A 21,160-nucleotide genomic window follows, 5' to 3' on the forward strand; every position below is an offset into this window, starting at 1 on the left:
GCTCTCCCGTCGTTTTGCCACTTTTCTTCACTTTTCATTGTGCTGATCTAAAAGAATTGGAAACGCTGCCCATTACCCTTCATTCTTCATTTACTTCCCGCGTTCCCTGATCTTCGACACTGACAGGAGGGAGACACAGAAGCTAGATGTGAGAGAGCTGCAGGCAGCCTCATCTATTAATATGAACTGGAAGAGAGAAGCCCTCATAGATGCTCTTCCTTGATGAACACAGGTTCACACAGACCACTGAGGGCTAAAACACAACAGCGGGAAGCCCTGGAAAGTCCTGATTTAAAACTTGTTACTGAGCCGAGCTTCCCTGTGAGGCTTTCGAGAGCAGTTAGAAGCAAATGGAAAAGAGGACATGAGACTAAGGATAAAAAAAAAAAAAAGCGGGGGAGAGATGAGAGATAAGAGACTGCCTCTATACGGAGGGAGTGGGGGAGAGAGAGCAGGAGAGGGCGAGCTAGCCGGAGAGAGAGAGAGAGAGAGAGGGTGCAGATAGCGGGTGGGGAAAACCTCCTCTGTGAAAGGATGATGTCAGTCTCTGCAGCTGAGCCCTGGTCCCCAATTCAATGGGGTGAGCACACTCTCTCAGGCAGGCGGGAGGCTGCCAGACAAACCAAGAAGAAGATGAGGGAGGGTCTGCTGAATGAATGAAGAGCCGCAGGTATGTATGCCAAATTATCGTGCATCTGTGACTTCATTCATTAGTGCCTTTTGTTGTGCGGTCTGCACGCCACCTGGCTTTAGTTTAGCTGACACAATTGTTCTCGGGATTTACCTTTTTGAAATGTGTCACTATGTGTGTAATGTAGTGCTCATCATTATTATTCACATCCTGTACATGATGGACACGACAGCAATGCCCTTTGGGACACAGTCAGGTGACCGACTAGCCATAAGATGATGACTCCTTGCGCAATATAATCAGATCCAGCACAAGAATGTGGCACTGCTTTTGGCAGCAATAATAATGTTGACTATTGATTGACACAGGTATTCATGTCAAAATATTTTATTATTGCGTCATTGCAGGTCACAGTGGCGTAGAAATGCATCGTACTGAGAGCTAATATAACTCATCTAACTTTTCAAGGTAAGTGAAATATATAGACACAGTTGTCAGTATGGTGCCATATATTTCTATACCACTCCAACCTTACAACCCCATCAATAATCACATTTTTCAATCAATATCTCTCAAACAGCATCAGTCAAAACCAAATATTATTGTCTTTGTCAAGGCAAAATTTTCAATGGTGGCTTGTCTGCGTATACGTATACGGTGAGTCATCCTCTAACGGCGTCGAGAAAAAAAAAAAACAGACGGCCATCTAATCTGTTATCTCAAAAGGGTATTGTGATGTTCAAAGTCACACACGCTAGTACAGCCAGGTAGGTGGGAGGACGGATTTGACGGCAGCGTGTTTGAGGTCACATTCAACAGGCGTTGACATTGACCAAAATGTGAAGTGAGTGATATTGGACTCACAGTGTTCCTTTGTGTGTCATCGACTTCTCGCTGTGAGCCGCAGACGTGCAGGTCACAGACGAGCAGCTTTCAGTGGCAATTGTGGTGGATTTTAACCCCCAGGCTGCGGGAATGCCGCTCACTTAGTCACTGCGTGGATTTACACGGAGCCGCCGGAAGGCACAGAGTGACGGATCAAATTCAATGTTTTGGTCCATCACATTGCAGGCATTCCAATCGAGGTCTCTGTGACTGATGCTAGTAGGGCACAGGCAAGTCTGCAGGCCAACAGGTGGAAACTTTACAGAATCTATTTCAATGCAGGCTTGTCAATTGCTCTTTGAGATTTCATTTCATCAAAAAAAGTATATATATATATATATATATATATATATATATATATATATATATATATACTGACTAACTTGTACCACAGCAAAACATAAAAGATGTTCTGAATAGACAGTCAATGTGTGGATGCACATCTAGAATTGTGATGAGTGATAGCGATTTTGTTTTTATGATATACGCATGTATGTTCTCAAACAAATGCTAGAAAGGCAATTTATTTATTTTGCTACTGGCCTTAAGGTATGTAAGGCACACTGGAACAATTCCTGCTGCAGCACCTTCTTAGACAAACTGCCACGAAAACTAGATTCAGCTTGGACTTTCATTAGCTTACTGTCAAATTAATTCATTAAAAAAAGCCGTTTTGACTAACTAGAAAAATCGGTTTGTCAATGATCAGAATTCCTCTGAAGCTACATTTTTATGTTAACTGGCTTTACTTAGTATATCCTAAAGATGTTTTTGTGTTTTTAACCTCGTACCTAATATGCGTGGGCTGAATGTACTACATGAATTAAACGAATATTGGCATTGTTGGAGTCGCACAGTTGAAAAGCTGACAATCTGAAGAGTTAATAGAGAGGCGTAACAAAAAATAAATAAAAACAAAAAAACAATTTGAACCAAAAAATCATTTTTTGGTTAAAAATATGCAAGTACGGTGAAACAATTCAAATCATTCCACTTATATATTGAGTAACATGTTGAATCGTCTTTGTTTTGGCAAGCTATGTCTTAGGACGAAGCAAAAAGTCACAAAATCATACCCTCCTAAACCTACCATATCAAATCTAATCCCAGCAAGTTGAACCGAACCCCGCCATTTTCAAACCAAACAGTGCTCGACCTATTTTGCACCCCGCATATGGAAAGCTGCACTGTATTGACTCGTCTATTACGGAGAGATGCACACAGCACACAGCAATGACCTTTTCTTTCTCACCGGGAGCCATTTCACAGTGACAACACCTTGAACATGTGACCGCATTCCACTCGACAGGCACGTCATCGGGCTGATGCTCTGTTGCGATCCTCCTCTCAAAACTGAGCGGTTTTCAATGACACCAATGTGGGTTGCTGGTTTACACACACCGCCAGCATTTGATTTGTTTGCCTGGCCTTGCTGCTACGGCGCCTTTAATTGCCGGTATAATCAAACAGGTAGCGCCTTTGTTCTCATCGTATCGCTCTTACACACAGACTCGGGCGAAGTAACAAACGGTTGAATCGATAAAAGTCTTTGAGCTGTGACTTCCTGCTGAGAAGCCTCTAATTAAAGTGTGCTTGACTTAACTTTCATGTTTCCTCCCCCATTTTATACACACCGTATTTTTATCCACTCTCTGGTTTAGCGATCCATCGTCAAGCTCCTTACAGCCTACTTTCCTAAACTCTTATGTCAGGTGCAACACATTTGTAACAAGGAGACAGGGCGTAGATGTTTCTTCAGGTTGGAGTGGAGGCACGGTTGTGATTGTTGTCAGGCTACATTGGTTTGATGTCTTGATATCTGTGTCATCTTCATCCTCACCAGGGAAATGTGTTTATATTGAATTATTCATACAAATTCTCACCGTGGAACACAGCTTTCACATCACATCATCCCAGCGGAATTACATTAAAATACAGTCTGCGTGTTCAGTCATTCCTTTTCTTCTTCCCATCCATCTCTAGCTCCCCTCACATTCCCAACAGAGGCAACCTGAGTGACCCTCGGCCCGAGTGTCATTACTGCTGACCGGCGGCTCGTCTCTTGCGGCCCTCGTCCGGCGGCCTCCCCGAGCGCCGACCAGGAGGTGAGGTGAGATGAAAATGGAAAGGAAAGGCAGGCAGGGAGAGCGATCGAATTGTCGGCGATGAAGTAAACAGATGGATGAGGAATAAAGAGAAAAGCAGACAAAAGCGACTTGCTGAGGTGGTAGTAAGAGACGAAATAGAGGCTGTCAGCAGACGGAGGGGAGCGAGCGGAAGATGAGAAGCGACAGGGAAGGAGCCTCGCAAATGGAGAGAAGAGATGCTATTTCAAGACGATACTTCCTGATAATGTCGCTCCACTTCAAAGTGCAAAGCGTTCCTGTCATGCTCCTGCGCGACTGGGCCTCTGGAGAATTTCCTCATAGATCACATGATAAAAAGAGGTTCGCCAGTGGGGGATGGGAGGGAGTGCGTGTGGGTGTTTCCTACTTTATGTGACAGAGTAGCCGCCACCTGCACAAAATATACTCGGCTATCGCTTTCTCCTAGTGCACAGCTGACCGAAGGAGACTCTCAGTTTATGTTGAGTTAACGCACAGCGAGAATAGATCAACTCAATTTGCAACCTTGTTCCATCACCATCTCACATAGGTTTTGGATTGTGTTGTTTTGCTCAACCGATCAACGACGATAAACCTACAATTAAGAGTCATTGTATATAAACTGCATAATTGATTGTCACCCATTCAATAGTATTGACCTTCTTTTTATTTGTGTAACTGTCAATACGTGCATTTAATTAGTTCAATTTAAAAGTTCCCTTTTCAATTTAATTATATGTTGTTTTGTATTAATTATGTTGTTCTTTTTCAGGTTGTGCAATACTTTAACACATGTATTTATAAGATGGGAAAACACTGTACAGAAATTTGCAGGAAAAGCCGAGCCCAAAATTTTCTTCACAATAATTTGTTCAATGTGGTCCAACTACTAAACACAGTATTCTGATTATTATTGCATTTAACTAGCAAAATCTACCCCTTTTTATCCATTTCAACAAGCCACTTGCTTTCAACAGAAAATTACATCAATTGCTCAGGTAACAACCAATCACAGATCACCCCTTTGTCTGGGTTTGCAAGCTGAGCTGTGATTGGTCACTACCTGAGCAAATGCAATGTCATTTTCAGTCAACAGCAGGTGGCAAAATGGCCACTTGAAATGAGAAAAAATGGTTTTGCCACTTAATCCATATTTCACTAAAGCAATATTGATCAGAATGCTGTTTACACTTGTGAGGGCACAGAAAACGTCAAGAAAATGTCTCACATTCGTACTTTCCGTTTAACTGTAAAAAAAAAAAAAAAATTCCAATTCATTAATTAATTAAATACATTAATTTCATTAAAGGAAATTAAATAAAACTGATTAACAGGAATTGAAATGTTTAACCCGATGTTAACAAGATGTTTTTTCGTAGTCTTTAAGATACTGTTAGTCCAACATCTTTTGCTCTTGCTACCAAATTTATGTTTAAATGTACTTTTATTTGCTATTGATAGGGCCGTAACCTATCATATATATATACTAATTTTCACTTTTTGTGGGTGTAGTCTGACATGCAATTAGGTCAGACATCTGTCCAGATAGATCAAGCGTTTCTTTCTTGATATTTAGCACATCAAGTTTTCATATTTATTGTGCCAGAATAAAATAGAATGAGACCACGCTGATCGATAAAAGAGTGACAGAGTTGCATTTCCCGTGCAGGTGATAGCTTAGTACGACAATAATCTTTTACTGGAATAACTGTTTGCCCCCCCCTCCCATCTTTCTTTTTCTTCCTAAGGTCCCATCATCCCCGGAGATTGTCTGCCTTCCGTGTCGCCACATGCAAGCCAGTGTGTACTATGGCTTTTTATTCCTATGTGATGATGGCAAAATACTCATGTAGGAATAGAAGCCACTCTACACATGGTGTGAGGACAGCATGACATGCGCCTGCTGCAGAAGAACTCACGCTTTGATAAATAGGCACTGGCTCCTTGTAGTAAAGACCCATTTGTAACAACCGTTCTGGGTTGTGTGCAATAATATGTAGCGTGTCACCGATGCGCGCGCATCTGTTTTTGCCTCGTGGCACCAGCGCTGCTTTGTGTTTGACGCACGGCGTGACAGCAGATCTGCGGGGATGGCAAAGTGATGTACAATGGAAGGAAAAGAGCCAGGAGGGATCGATACAGATCTTTAATAACAACTATAAAATAGGCACTTGGTGATCCACTTTACAGCTTGCACGAGGCACACACTGCACTTATGCACTTCCCTTTCTTGTCATTCTTTTGCACATTATTAAAATAAAACTTTGACATGAAGCATTACACAGACAATGACCTACCTACAATATTATACAAAAACAAGATACATACAGTATAAACAAAATAAAGCACCTTTTGTTGTCCAAGTAAATACTCTTCAGTATTAAACAGTTTGGAGTCGCTGACACAGATGGTTGTTTTTGCGGCGAGTAATCGTGTGCAAGTGCGTGTGTTCGTGTGTGGGGGAGAGTTTGGTGTTGTCAGTGCATGGGAAGAACTCCGAATACAGGTGGAAGGACGGCGAAGCCCTTGAATGCACCTGAGTTTATACAATGGAATCTTTCCTAACGTGATCTGGGAGCAGCCTACAGATGAAGCCCTTGGAGAGTTTACACAGTATCTTGATTGAACCAGTAAACACACAATGTGATCGATGTGCTGGATAACTGCTACAGGTCTCATGTTCCCTTCTCAGGACATTGGCATTCACATTACAATAAAACACAACGTAGCACCATGTAACATTTATACAAAAGGCTAATAGAATGCAGTGCAGTAATGTTACAATAATACAATTATATGTTGAAAGCATGTACAAAGACAATAGTCCAGGTCATCAGTTACATCATTTGGTCCATTTCAAAGAAAGACGTACTTGGATTAGACCATGTTCTGAATGCAAAATGAACATGCATTTCTTAAAAGTATGTACTTGACTATCTTTTCAAGTATTCTTTTTCTTTTTTTTTTTCATAAACATCTGAAATATAATCTCTGGAACAGATAAAGCACACACACACACACACACACATATATATATATATATATATATATATATATATATATATATATATATATATACCTTACAAAGCAAAAGCAGAAAAGATTTTTCTGAATAACCTTAATTTTTAAAATCATCTTTTTTGGCATTCGTCCTCACATTTGTGTGACACAAGCGCATGACAAAGGAGACATAAAGTGACTACGCATTTAAGATAGCATTTCACAGAAAAGAGCTGTGCAATCTCATTCACTATAATGAATTAAGTATAAAATAATTAAAAACTGCGAAATGTAAAGGTTTTCAATTCATGGGTCCCTCAATGTCAGTTTATAGATTCGGATGTGTCCTTCCTCAAAGGGATCTTAAAGCTTGTGAGTTTCTGGCCAAAGAGCTGGCTTAGGAGGTGGTTTTGGGACTCTGCTGTCCTGTAAGACTGGCTCTCAACAGACCTGACTCCCTGCTTTGGCCTGGACTTGTTCAAGGAATTGTTCATGGGGACAGAAGACACTTTAGAAATCGAGGTGTGCAGTGGTCGCCCCACGGCTCCCTTTTTGTTCTTGTAATCTCCGTTAAGAGGGGTTGAAATGTCGGTTTTCTTTGGTGTACAACTATCAAGCAAACTTCGCTTTAAATGCAATCCCAAGGTGGATGTCTTGCACTTGGACACTATTTTGTTGCTCACAACATCATCCCGCACCGACGTTAGAACGGGGTAGTCGTTGGGGCTGTCAAATTTTCTTTGCGCAGAGGGATTCAAAGACTTGCCAGTGTGGTGCTTCTTTTTGGCCTTGGAGTCCATGGCAAAGTTCTCCTGAGTTGCTGGGAAGGAAACTCTCTGCACGCCGTGGAGGGATTTTATGTCCTTCCTCTTCTTCTGTGCCCTCTGGTATTCTTTCTCCTCATTTGATGCAGAGGATGCGGCAGAAGTCTTGGTTTGGAGCACCGTTGATTCTGTGGCCTTCATGCTGGGTTTGCCGCTGTCACTAGTTCTGATTTTGTCCTTCGGTTCCGCCCCATTAAATGAAGCTTGTTGTCTGCTGACAGCCCTGCGTGTAGAATTCTCAGTCATCCCATCAGCTGCCTGTTGTGACTCAAGTGTTTTCGCAGTGACTTGTTCTTCTCCCGGGCTGCTGGAAGAGTCCTTACTTGGTGTAAGTGAATCATTTGTTTCCGTGGCGTCAAGAGCTGAGATGTCATTCCCTATTGTCGTCGCCTCCGTCTCACTAATTCTCTCTTGAAATGGCGTCAACCGGGGGGTCTCCACTCGAATGCACACCGACTCATTCTCCTCTTTCACATCGCGCGCTTCGGCCGTCGATTCGCCATTACTCTCTCGGTTGAGATTAGCTGCGGGCGTTCCTTCCGTTTCCTCCTCCTTGGGGCCAGCGGCCGAGCAGTCCATAGAAATGCACTTCTCCAACTCCACCAGCAGTTCCGTGTAATCCTCCGCAATGTCCTCAGTCTTTACGTTTGTGCCGTTTGTGTCACTGGTGGTGGTCTGCGTGGAGTCATCCAGCATGGGCACCATGGCATTGGGAGTCTGTGTTTCTGAGGCTTGATTTAGGTGCAGCGAGCCCACACTGGCAATGCCGCTGTCTGTGCTATTCTCCTGCAGACTGTCAGAGAGAATCTTTCTCTTTTTACTTGCTGGGAAATCACATTCGTCATCTTTGCACAGAGATGCTTTGCCGGGCCTGTGAACGCCCCGGAATTTGAAGATTTTGTTCCCACCTGACAGGTGCTTTTCCATGTGGCGATCGAACTGCTCCTTCTTAGAGAAGGTGTAATTGCAGGTGCTGCAGATGAAAGACTTTTTAATCACGTGCATGACATCAGCACACAGCTCACAGGTGTAGAGCGTGGTGTGTTTGGAGTCCAGCTCGTCGGCTTCCTTGTGCGCTATCTTCAGATGCTCTTTGAGGTCCTGGGCCTCTTGATATGAGACTGGACATTTATGACACAAGAAAATCTTCTCCAAATTGTGAACTACCAAATGTCGCTGAAGTTTGAAGGGTTTGGGGAAGCGCTTCCCACAGTGGTGGCAGTCTCTGGAGGGGTCCTTGCAATTGGGATGCATCTCCACATTTTTGGGCGCTTCTGTTTTGTGAAGGACCTCAAGTGGGGTCAGTGCGTTCCTGTTGCCGCCTGAGCCAGCGCCGCCTTTAGACTTGTGCGGCTTTCGCTCCGCCCCTTCCGGGGTTTTGCCTGCTTCCAGGGGGGCGTTTACAGCTCCGGCTTTTTCTTGCTCCTTAGTGGCTTTGCTGGACTCTCTATCAGCTTTGCTCGGCCGGTGCTGCATGATGGAAGTGATGAAGTTCTTCACGGCTGTTTCCTGCATGAAGCAGCCTGGAATGGTCAACATGGAGCCCTGAGTCTGACCTCTGCGAGCAAACTGAGTGGCATGCTCTCGCAAATGCTCATTGTACATCCACACATCCGAGATCTCCTTCAAGCACATTCCGCAGGTCCAAATCCCAGTTTTGTTCTTTGCATGCTTCTCCCACAGATGGTCTCGCAACTGCTCCCTGGAACTGAACTTGCGCTGGACACACATGTAGCAGGTTGGAGGCGGGGATGGATTGTGGGACAACTTGTGAAAGTTGAGCTCACCGAGAGTGAGAAACCAAGTGAAGCACACCTTGCACTTGTACTGCTTGTCTTTCACTTTTGTTGCGCCTTCTTGTCGCTTTCGGCCTCGCCGCTCCATTAGCTTCTTCGACTTTTCTTCATCCTTGTTCTCCATCTCGCCAGTTGCAGTGGGGGGAGCTACCGAGATGTCTTTGCTAGAATCAAAGAACTGAATTTCAGGAAGTTGAAAGGTGGTGTTGATGTTTTGAATATCAATGTGCAGGTTATGAGAACTCTCCGTAACACGTTCCGCAGTGTAGGCATCATCCTGCATGGGCGGGGAACAACCTGGCTTTAAAGCTTCTCCTTGACCGGTGGTTGGCTCAGATGTCACCGTAGAGTCTGCGCTCGGGGCACGGAAATCCTGAGTGCTACTCCACTCAACTGAAGCTTGATCAACACTTCTGTGAAATGGACTTTGATTTTGGAGGTTTTCTTGAGAGCTTTTTCTACCATCCGACATTGGCTTTACATCAGGGACCTTCAGGGCACTATTGTGACACATGTTTAACATGATGGCATCATCAATCGATATTGTCTCATATTCACAGGAGGTTGCTTTGTCGTCAGTGAGCGTCTTATCTGTTTGGTTCTCCAAATGAGCGGCTGTATGGTGTATTTCCGTTGTAGATGTGCAGTCCGGAGTGATGTCAGAATCGGACATGAGCTTCTGTCTTTTATTTCTTTTCCCATAAACTCGCGGGCACTTTTTTCTTTTTGCCTCCTCGTCTCTTGGAAATAATTGGGAGAATATGGTGTCATCGTCAAGTAAGGCCTTCAGATCAGGATTCATGCCGGGAGGAGTGAGAGGAGGTGGAGTCAAACAAGCGAGTGGATGCAGCTTGTCTGACGAGACGTCGTTTAGCTCACACTTGACCTCGACTGCCACTTTTCTAAGGATCTCTCGGGTGAGCTTCTCATTTGAATGTCCATGTTCATCGCTCTCATCTGTAGCAGCACACAGACTGGAGTGTTTGCTTGTGGTGTTCTCCTCTACCGACGGATTATTACTTGGACGTACTTCCCCTTTTAACTTCTCACTCGAGTCGGCGAGTAAAATTTTGTCTGTATCTGTGGCACTATTGAATCCGGCAGTTTCCTTGAGAACATTTGTCCTTTCAGTTGGAGATGGGCACGTTTTTTCAGAGCCATAATTTGAAAGTGTTTCCTCTTTTTCAGCTCTATGTCTGTCAGGCTGTTCTTGCTCGAGCAGCACACCGCTTTTAAACTCGGGAGTAATAGCCTGAAGGAGGTCTGTTTTTAATATATTCAAAAGTTCATCCGAGAACGGGTCAAGCTTTGAGTTTACCTCGCTATTTTTGTTCTTCCGAGCTCTGCTGTTCTTTTTTGTTACGGTTGGCAGCAGGCAGTTTTGATTGACCGTTTCATCCCCTGTCATTGCATTTGCCTCGGCTTCCATGTCCTCCGCGGCAGACTCATTTGTCGAAGCTTTCAATGTTTGGGTGGTACCTGACTCTTTCATGGCCTCTATTTGGATCGGGTAAGACCGTGAGTCATCTTTATGTTCTTTCTCTTCATAAGTAAGAGACAGGCCTTGATTGCCTGATATTGTGCTTGGTGGGCCAACACGCTTTTCAGCTCGGGCCACATGTTTCATAGCCTTATGTCTCTTCAAACCTGGCACGGTCCTGAAACACAGGAAGCAGATTTCACAAAGTACTTTCCCCTGCTGAAGGTTGTTCTGAAGCATTTTTGGTGATGTTTCTTTTTTCAAACAATGGCCAGGTTCCAATTTTGGCTCATTTTTGCAGAGGATGAGTGGCTTAGGGGTGAGCAGACAACCTGAAATGTTTTGTTGACTGTGCTGTGCCACAGCTAATGACGATTCAACCTTTGTAAGAGGCCCTTTGCTTGGCTCACTGGGATCAGGCCTAACCTCCACAACCTCCTTTACATTTGTATTAACAGCTGAAGAATCTTTGCTTTGGATTTCAGCTGAAAGGCCCAAACAAATGTCTTGTATAACCAGTGGCTCATTTAATGAAATGACTTTATTTGGCTCAACTGGGTTCAGTGACAATGCTGTGTCGGTTGATGGTTTGCTAAAAGTCAATGTTGGAGTTAAGCATTGCTCATTTTCATTGCTATGACCCGGTTTTATGAAGGAATCGTCATTCAATTTGCTTGCTGGTGAGATCGGTATGTAGTCATATTGAGTCAGTTGTGGAGGCTCATCTGAACTGTTTTTGTAATTCAGGGGACTGGGTTTAAAATTATGAGAAGTATCGCTTTCGTTGAATCTTTGTGACGGATCAACTCTGCAGGATGCGGGAGAAGGAACATGTATGTTGGTGTCAGAATTAGGGAGTTCGAGGTGTGGCGGGCTCATCAAAGAACAGTCTAGCTCGACAGTTGTCTCCATGGCTACGTCACAGTCCATAACTTCCTTTTGGCTTTCGGGTTTGGTCCCAGGTAATCTTGTTCTTTGAACTGGACTTGAGTCGACAGACGCCCATTGACTTCGTTGTGTGTCTTCTTGTATGTGGATTTCCGGCTGCTGTGCTAAAATTGGGCTGACTGGTGAAGTTGTATGTAGAAAGGTACACTGATCTCCTTCTACTTTTTCTCGGCACGGTGAATTCAGGTGGCTTGCCATGAAGTCCACAGGTAGATCTTCTCGGATGTCGTGAATATCTAAAATATCCTCTTTTTTACGAATTGTACTAAAAGACAAATTGGATTCACTTTTTAAAGAGCCAGTAAGCTGCGGAGTCTGGCATGGATGACTTGTAACATTGGAGTTATTGAGGCTTTCCATCTGGCTAAGGACTAACAGACTGCTTTGTCCTATTGATTGGATGTCTTGAAATGCTAATTCGCTCTGGGTGCTATCTGTGTTGCTTTCCGCAATAATTGGGCTGCAGGGCTTATCTGTGGTCATTATGTCTACTAATAAGTCAGGACTTGGGTTAACTTTGTGAATTTCAACCGAACGATACCCGTTCTCAACGGTACTTTCGGCGTGCTCAGATTTCGCTTCATCACCACAGGCCATCGGATCTTCTGGTGACTTGTGCATGTCTACGTTGCATTGAAGGAGAGTCGGTGACGAAGGAATGTGTTCTCCTGTTTCCTCAGAGCTGTCTGTGAAACGCGGTGGGCCATCGCAATTTTGAAGTAATTGATTCACATCTTTGTCTGTGTTAGCGTCTTCATCTGCATGTGAATCCACTACGCCTGGGTGCTGAGAAGATTCAATGAGCGTATTCTTCTCAGGTACATGCCCATCTGAAATTAATTCCATCTCTGCCTTGCTAATTCTGTTTTTAGATGGTTCAATTGGCTCTGATGAAATCTGCTGGTTTACATAGACAATGTGGTCAGCGCTGTGAAGGAGCGATGATTGTGACTCTTTGAGAATGGATTCAATATTGTCCTTCTGCTCTTTGATATTTGAAGGTGAAAGTATGTTCTGCTTCTCAGTAATTGCCTCCTTTTCACTGTGATCCCCTCCCTTAGGTGAATGACACTCTCTTTCTTGTTGTGGATTTACGAGAGAGGTGGCATTTGGCTCCCTGTGTTCTGATATAAGGGATTTACTTTTGAATAGAGAGTCGGACATGACCTCAATATTTTTCATCAGGTTCTCTGCGTATTGGTTTTGTTCTAAGAAATCCTCCACTTTTGTTCCAACGGTAATGCCGTTTTTCAGATTTCTCTCCTCTGACTTGTCATCATGGAGTTGTGCGGCCATGATAATTGCATTTGAACTGCCGCCATCTTTTTTTGCTGAAGGCTCACCGTGAATACCGCTGTGGGGACTGTGGTGTCCACTCATAAGGTCAAAATGGAATGGACTGGCCCATGGAAGTTCTGGTTCAGTGAAGGGCTCCGATGCCACCGGCGCGTCTACGGTATCGTTTTCAGACTCTTCACTCAGCCGTAAAGGTGAGAATTTGCTCATTTGCAGTTGCTTCGGCTCTTCTTGGCTAAGCGGAGTTTCCAACCTAGTTGTCTGTAGTTGGTTTTCAAGCTCATTCACGATTCGCTTGATTTCCAATTCGTCCTCAGAGGCGCAGCTGTTAAGATTTGCACTGTAGTCGATTATTTTTTCTGGCAGAGACGAGGCAACATCATTGTAATCCGATTTCTTTTCACTGGATTTGTCAAAGTTATCTTTATACTGAGAAATCTCATCTGGTAGCACTGGGCTTACAATTAGGTTCCAGTCTCTCTGCTCCAGAAAAGGAGAAAATGAGGGCACAAACTCTTCTTTTTTGTCAGCTGTGTTCTCTAATGAATGGAAACCCTCTTTCTGAATCGGCATGTCAGTGTAAAGGCCACCGTCGAATGCCGCCAGGTCACTAAACATTGACGACGTGTCAAACGTGAGAGGAGACTTCATGAGCCCCTGATCTTGATCCAGGTTGTAAGGCATGAGGTGCAGTGTGTCTTTTTGCATCAAGGGACCTTGGCTATGGGTTGGTGAAAGGCACACTTCATCAATCAGCGAGGTGCAAAGAGATGCAGGTTTGTGCATGTCCAGTTCATTGACGAAAGCATCAGCCTTCGCCTCCTTTGCCACGCGCACACTGTCGCTCTGTTTTTCAAAGGTAGAGTTGCCTGACATTTCTGCTTGTGCAGGGCGGGGCCTCTGACGTCTTCTCCCCTTTTTAGGTTTGTCAACATTGGATTCTCTTTCTTTGTTGTCAGAGGGAGAATGTGAAATGAACTGCAATGGTTTGTTTTTTGCACTGCCACACTGGCTCTGTTCTTCTTCGGGGCAGAGATTGTCTGTGTTTTCTAGTGTTTTGGTGCACACGCTGACTGCGAGGATATTTTCCTTGCTGTTTGAAATTGGCTCTCTTGATTTGATATTGCTGTATGGTAATTTTTCAAAAGCTGCGACTGAGGAGGTTGGCATTGGGTCAACATTTCCAGCGCGTATAATTGTATTTGTTGATTTGTCCGTGCTATCTTTGTTGTCAAAGAGATTGCTTATGTCAGCGTTACACCTGTTCAGAGATTTTGTGAACGTCAGTGCTAGCGCTCCGGTCTCGCGGCAGGACTTCTGTGAGGACGCATTTTCATTGCCCTTCGGCTCGGGAGATTCTTTTCTTGTAGTGTTGGCTTTCCTCTCACAGTCTGATTCGACGCGGTCAACGTTTTTAGGACTGGTCGCGGAGTCGCTCGAAACACTCACAGATGTGCTGAGTTCACTGCTTGTGGAAGATCTGCTACCCCTCCTCTTGAGTCTCTGTGGGGAACCGTGTTTCTCGGGCGAAAGAGAAGTCTCACTTTTCTTCACCTCAAAACACTCTTTCGAGTCATGCCTCCACGCTGCTTGGTCCCTCTCACTCCGAGCTCGCCATTTACACTCCTTGCTGTATGTGTATTTACAGCGACTACTTTGGTTAAGTCGGCCCTGGCTCGCTATCTTTACTGGCTCGCATTCATCATCCGAGTCTGAGACATAGTCGTACTCTCCGAATGCAGGGTTCTGTACGGCGGGTGTCAGCCTTTCCATCACTAGGGAAAACTGGAGGTTTTTGCTGCCTTTAACATTGAGCTTATTTTTTTGCTGAACTATTTTATGTATGAGTTCTTTGCTCCAAGTACCACCCCCAGTGCTTCTCCTCTTGCTCTCTTTCACGGCAGGCTTCGGCGTTGTAGTTGTGGAGGTCTGGTTGGGCATTGACACTCCGAGTGCTGATCTGTCCGGAAGGCTTTTAAAAGCGCAGCGTTCTGAGAAGCCGCTGGATAAGAGAATCCTTGGGGTGCTTGGGCTTTCATCGTCACTTTTGCACAGCTTTCTTGCCTCCTTCACTTTACTCTCGTGTTCCTTCATCTTCTCCTTTGAGGCAGTTTTGGTGTTTTTAGGAGAGGTCTCTTTTTTGGTGTTGCTTTTTTTCTGATCACGCGGAAGATTCGTAGGTGTTTTCACAACTTTGTCGCTGCATGTTTTATTTCTCTTCGGGCTGTCAGCATCTGATTGATAAAAAGACTTTTCCTGTGTGGAAGAGCTGCTGTCGAGGGCTGCTTGTTTGTCTTTGTTCTCAATTACGACAGATTCTTTTGTTTTCACACACTGCTTGTTTGATGTTGCTTTGACAGTGTTGAGGTCATCATCAGCAAACGCGTCAATAAAGCTACTGTCTATCTCCGCATTGTCTGACTGGTACCCGAGCCCGTTCAGAGCTTCTGTAATTAAGCTGTCTAATTTGGCATCCTCCATTTCCAGTTCAGGGAGGTTGCCAGACCCAGAGAACAAGTTCAGTTTCAGTGGATCGTCCTTGCTGTCAACTTTCGTTTCATTGTCAGGTATCAGTTCTCCATTCTTATTAAGGCCCAGAAAAGAAAGATGAAGGTCAGAAGGGCATCTTGACATCGAAACATTTGATGGTGATGGCCCTGCTTTCGGTGGTTCTGTGTGGAACTTCCTGTTGTCTTCTATCTTTGGCACGTTGGGCTGTGTGCAGTATTGCTTGTGGCCGAGAAAAGAGGCAACATTGCTAAAATTCTGATCACACTGCTTACAAGTCAGAAGTACATCTAACTGATCAAGATTTGCAGTGGTTAATGAGGTGGGGAACAGCTGATGTGCGGAGTAAGGCGGGGGAGGCTGGTGATGCTCCATCCCATAACTGTCTATGTAACCTTTGCCCCCCTCCGTTGTTGTCTTTGTGTGTGCGTTGCTCTGAAGGTACCCCATCAAGTTGTCTTTGTCTCTGTCTGGTGCGTAAGGAATGTTTCTTTGCCCTTCGGCGTGAAACTGATGGGGGTGAGTGTTAAGGTGATCGGCGGCTACCTGGGTTTTGGACTGGGGCTGGTGAAAAAAGGAGACGGGGGCACCTGACTTTGACATTTGACCATCCTCTGTGGTGTTGTTGACTGGGCTGGTGGATGCCGGAGACAGGGAAGAGCAGGTACTACTGGATGCAGGGGTATGAGCTGGGGAGGGTAACGGGGATTCGTAAGGTGAGACCATCATAAGGCCCATGGGTGCGACTTGTAAGGGTGAATAGCTGTAGTTCCTGGAGGTTGAGACAGGAATATTTTGGTTAAGCCCGAAATACAAAGGCTTATTTTTGGATTCACAGAGTTGTGCGTGACTCATTTCTACTTTGAAAGTCGAGATCTGTTTGACAGCCTCCTGTCTTTGGTTGGAAAAACCTTCACTACTTCTGCTGCTTTGAAATGAATTGGGGATTTTTACCAGGCTATTTTTGTGTGATTTATTATCATCCTGCCATTCAGAAGGAGAAATCACGTAGGAGACTTTCTGATTACTTATTTTGCTTTGATTACTCAATTCTGCTGCTGGTCGGAGTTGCTGCCACTGCATTCTGTTGTCTTTAGCAATATTTGGCCTTTTGTCAGTCGGAGACTGGTTTTGAAACTGAAACTTGTCAGTCACATCACTGTACTGAATTGAGTTTTGCTCCTCTGGTAAAAATGTCTTACTAAGCCCCTCCCACGAAGGTGGTAACGCATTCAAAACACTATTATTGCCAGTCTTATCAAATTGCACTGAGCCTGCGTGAACACGATTGACTGTCGAACTGTTTAACGTCTTGCTAAGAAAGTGCATTTGTGTGTGTGGAATAGTTCTGGTGTGGCGCACGCTCGCTTGGTGGTGCACACTAGCTTGTGTTCTTTGGTTGGCATTGGTGTCTTTCAGGTGACAGCTCCTTGTGCTCCCTGGGGCTATGGCTACCTCTTTACCATCAAGCTGTCCTAGACCATCTGTGCACTCTGGCAGGGCATTCTTCCCTGGCTCCGGCTGCTGCGAGACGGAAGCGGAGCTGTCACTGCTGGTCGAGTCCTCGCTCAGATTCCTGGGGCACTGAACGGAGGCCGCAACCCCTTGAACAAACTGTGATTGCTGGCTGTGAGGGTAAGAGCGTCTGTGCTCCGACTGCTGTTCATTAGTGAATTTAGTGCTGGTTTGAGCAAGGTTTGGCCCCTCTGCAGGCAAAAAGGAAAATGAATTATGAGCCCCGTGAACAGAACCCAGGGAGGAGTCTGTAAAGTCTTGGGATTGCGGGTTCCGTTCACAGGGAAAAGAGTCAGAAGTTGACTCTTCCAGAAAATTATATCCATATTGAAAAGAGCCAGGCACAAGGGCATTAGTCTTGCTGTCTGTACGAGCAGTGGATTTTTGTGACGAAGCGTAGTTAGCACCATTAAAAGTCCTCTCAGGAGACTGCCACGTGTTAGAAGCATTCAGCTGAAAGTCAGTCAAGATCAGCTGGCCGCCCGACTGTGCATTGTTGTTCTCCATTGCGGCCGGCTGCTGTTTCTGTGACAGGGGGAGATGTTGATGGGATGATGTCCCACTTGTAGATCCCAGTGCCTGTGAGGTATAGCTTGGAGAGGTAAGATTCGAGGAGGCCTCTTGGAAACAGCGGCTATAGCTGAGCTCTTCTTGGATCTCAACCTCTCTCTCCGGTATACTGGGAGCGTGGAATCTGTAGCTGCTCGCGAGTGGGCCAGAGGCAGTGTCCAGTTTTGTTGCTGGTGAAACCTTCTGCTGTGGGTAGGCAATCCCAATGTTGAGGTTGGAGCGTGCGTTGGTAATGCTGAGACTGTACAGGTGCTGTGGGTTGCTACGTTCCGACTTCCCAGACCGCTTGCTCTTCTCTCTGCCGCGTCCCTTTCCGCTTGGCGACTGGGGACTTCCTTTGCCACTGGACCAGGTTCTGTCAGTGGCAAACTTTGATCTGTTCTGCAGTGATCGGAAGTCAATCTTGCCTGCCTGCTGCGGCCGAATTACAGCCTCGCGCTGCTGAGTACCGTTACACTCCTTTTTTACTTTGTCAAGCTTGGGGCCTCTGCTGCTGGCTGTGGCATCAGTGTCTGTGCTTGAAAAGTGCTCTGAAGACTCCTTTGTGGTTTTGACACTCTGCTGTTGCACCGCTGTCCCTTCATCCTGCAGTTTGGACTCAGCGCCCAGCTCTTTGACAGCATGCATTCGCTGAGTCTCTCCTGCCATGGTGCACAATCAGTGCTTTGAAGGTCCGCTTCTCAGATGAGGTGTCTGGGTGACAGAGGCATCGTCTTCTGGATTGCATGAATCAGCAAAGGTCCGCTGGCAGGAAGTGCAAGGACTGGGCTGCTTGCTGCAGGCTCATCTCTTTACTATCATTTTGTGCTGACGATCTGGCAGCCCGGCAAATCAGACCTGGGGGGGGACACACACAAAATACACTATTGGGTAACAATCTTAAAACGTTTCATCCAAATGCTCTTTTTAACAGTTAGATTAGAAAAACATCTTGGGTGATTCATTTTCTATGAATGCAGGAAAAGAAATGAGTTACACCAATTTGTACTTAAAAACACTAGAACTGAGAGTGATCAGCTAGACAAATGAAGAACTTTGAAAAACTGATTTTCATGAGTGAAGTGAACATTTTCTACTCGTTTCAGCCAGCAGAGAGCACCATCGCATCATATTATAAAGTTACTTCTAAAACCCAATCTGTTCAGATTGCCAGTAACATAAATGCAACCCAATTGAAAATGTCCTAGTCGAGACAAATCAACAAGCAGGAAAATAAACTGTATTTACAACGCAGTCCCAGTCCTAGAATACGTATATTATTCCATTAAACAGACATGCAGTTTTGATGCAGACGTAAGAGGATGATACAAAAGCTGAGGCAATCTCAAAAAACCTGGCATTAGATAAATGACTTCTTTTGCTCAAAAAGACTTAGATCATGGAGGAGCATCGGAGATTAGTGGAGCAGTCGTTAGACATTTAATATTGGGTACAGTGACGTTTGTTGCAGGAATCCCAGACGCGGCCTCTCAGGTCCTAGTTTACTTTGGCCAAGTGCTGCTGTTTCTTTTTGAGGCCAGACCAGATGAAAGCTACAGTTAAGCACCAAAAAGTCATTCATAGGGAACCTAAATCTAACCTACTTTTCGTTTTTCCGTGGCTTTGGCATGCAGAAGCCACAGGACACCATCATCATTAGTTGGATTTAAACAATAATATAATAGTCTTTGTACATTATATCCTTCCCACTTCCCCTTCAGGAGAAAGAGTTAGGAGAAATAGAAATAACATTGAAATATTACTTCATGAGAATGTGCTGTAAGCAGTCAGACCTACACCCAGGAGACAGGGTGTCCGTAAACAGGTTTCAGTCAGTGTGTTCAATTCTGAAAATAGTTGGGATTTCCTTTATGACGGTCCTGATTTTGGTTTCACTTTCATCTTCAAGTTTCATGAAAATCAGACATGTCCTTTTCTCAAAAAACTCCTAGATGTTAACCACAAAGAATTCCAGGATTGGGGTAATCCCATACTATTTTTTTTTTTTTAATGACCTAGTCCCAGTTCAGTTCAGTGATTTGATTTTGGGTATCATCCTTTACCAAGTCCGTAGTGTTTAAAGCATGTGAATTCCATTGTAAATTGGCCCCCTCCTCCAAAAAAAGATAGCAAACAAACCAATCTATTTTTCAGACAATGACGCACATCTAAAAAATAAATTATTGGATTGGCACAACCCTATAAAAAGTATTTACACAATATATGGACCTATACAGACCCCAGCAATAACTACACAAAATTGTTAAACACCGCCAAATCCAAGACTGCACCGTACTACTTGCATTTTGTGAAAGGATGTCCACACTCAACATGCAGCATCCATGCTGCAATGTATCAGACCAGAGCTCCATCACACAATAAAATACGGGGACAGGAGACTGGGAAGTGGAGCTGAGATAAAATGGCATATCCTTTAAAAAGGTCATTCTCTAGCATGTGTTTCCGCGTCTCAGCCTTTGGTAAACCTCTCAAAGGTATTTAGCACATGTGAACGGAGGCCTGTGGCTGCGACCCGGCTGGATTTTAGGCCTGGTTGTGAAAAATCACATCTTCTTTGCAGCTCCGCGCCCTCTGAAAGCCAGAGTGTCTGCAGCTGTCTTAGCCACGGGTTGGGGAAAGTGGCATGAAAGGCCCTGCCAGCATCGCCTTCAGGCAGTGCTTGATCCATCGCCTCAGAGTCAACAGTTACCGTCATACATCATAGCCTCAATTGTATTTGCCCAGACGGACCATTGAGGTTCGGAGCGGTGGATGAATGGCTATGGCAACAAAAAGACCAGTATGAAGAAAGTAGCACCAACGCCACAGCTGTCAGTTTACAAAATAGCGTCTTTTCAAAGCATGTTGAGTGCACTTCCCTCCAGACGCCTGCTTTTCAATAGATTCTGTACTTGAACCAAACTAATCATAGGCTTCAGTTACTTGACACACAGGTCATTCATATCAGCCCCACTATTTTAGTGAGACCTCTCCTTTTTGGGCTGGCTTATCTGATTTAGTCTTGAAAAGTATAAATTGATCTTGGATTTTGAAAAATGTACTGGCGGCGCCAAAACTGCAAGCATGGAGGCCATATGGCGATATCAAATTTTGCATGGCTGCTCAAATTTGGTCCCAAAAGAATGTTTGAGTTGGGTTTTGTGGGTCAATTAAGGTTTTGTGTGCGTGTTTCCTTTCTTTAATTCTTCTTTCACAATATCCAGCTTCTCGAGCATCCCGCGCGGCGTCCCCGCAACACCACCATTAGGCTAGATCCACATTGCTGAGTACTCGGGAACTGGTATATTTATGGTATAGGTGTTTTTGAGTAGAGAAACTTGAGATGTGCTCCATTACGCACGCATGACATGTATTTACGTTCTCTCTGAGGTGAGGACGTGGGTAAAGGCTACTTGAGTAAGAACACAATTTCCTGACTGTCGTTTCCATCATTTTGGTGCAGAATAAATGTCGGCTTGAGTGAAAACATGCCGGTGACACTGTGAAAAATCTTTGTCGACTCATCACTTCACTGTTTAGAGCTATAATTGCTTTCACAATTCCCTTTTACCTTGCCAATGAGCTGCAGATCTCTCAAAGTCTGTTCGCTTAAAGGACGACAG

The 21,160-nt window shown here is 44.6% G+C and overlaps 1 protein-coding gene and 1 long non-coding RNA gene across 5 annotated transcripts; one reads left to right on the top strand and one right to left on the bottom strand.

The window, feature by feature from the left end:
- The first annotated feature begins 489 nt into the window (after window positions 1-489).
- Window positions 490-6,023, top strand: LOC148421982 (uncharacterized). 2 transcript variants are annotated; one of them, XR_015866004.1, is made up of 4 exons: window positions 490-670; window positions 1,039-1,099; window positions 3,500-3,626; window positions 5,370-6,023. It is a non-coding gene; the product is annotated as an uncharacterized LOC148421982 (long non-coding RNA). The 2 variants fall into 2 exon arrangements; XR_015866005.1 differs by having other exon boundaries at window positions 3,500-3,621.
- znf469 (zinc finger protein 469) lies at window positions 5,751-18,206 on the bottom strand. Of its 3 annotated transcripts, XM_088418366.1 has the most exons (3): window positions 11,363-18,206; window positions 7,665-11,206; window positions 5,751-7,580 (listed from the first exon to the last, which is right to left on the bottom strand). In XM_088418366.1, the coding sequence occupies exons 1-3, from the start codon at window positions 18,204-18,206 to the stop codon at window positions 6,945-6,947; spliced, it is 11,022 nt and encodes a 3,673-aa protein (XP_088274492.1). In that variant the 3' UTR covers window positions 5,751-6,944. The 3 variants fall into 3 exon arrangements, with proteins under 3 accessions (XP_088274492.1, XP_088274490.1, XP_088274491.1); XM_088418364.1 differs by having other exon boundaries at window positions 5,751-11,653; window positions 11,732-18,206; XM_088418365.1 differs by having other exon boundaries at window positions 5,751-11,275; window positions 11,396-18,206.
- Between the last annotated feature and the right edge of the window lie 2,954 nt (window positions 18,207-21,160).

This window comes from Hippichthys cyanospilos, chromosome 6, assembly GCF_059441005.1.
Source record: "Hippichthys cyanospilos isolate Australia breed blue-spotted pipefish chromosome 6, RoL_Hcya_1.0, whole genome shotgun sequence".
Lineage (NCBI taxonomy): Eukaryota > Metazoa > Chordata > Actinopteri > Syngnathiformes > Syngnathidae > Hippichthys > Hippichthys cyanospilos.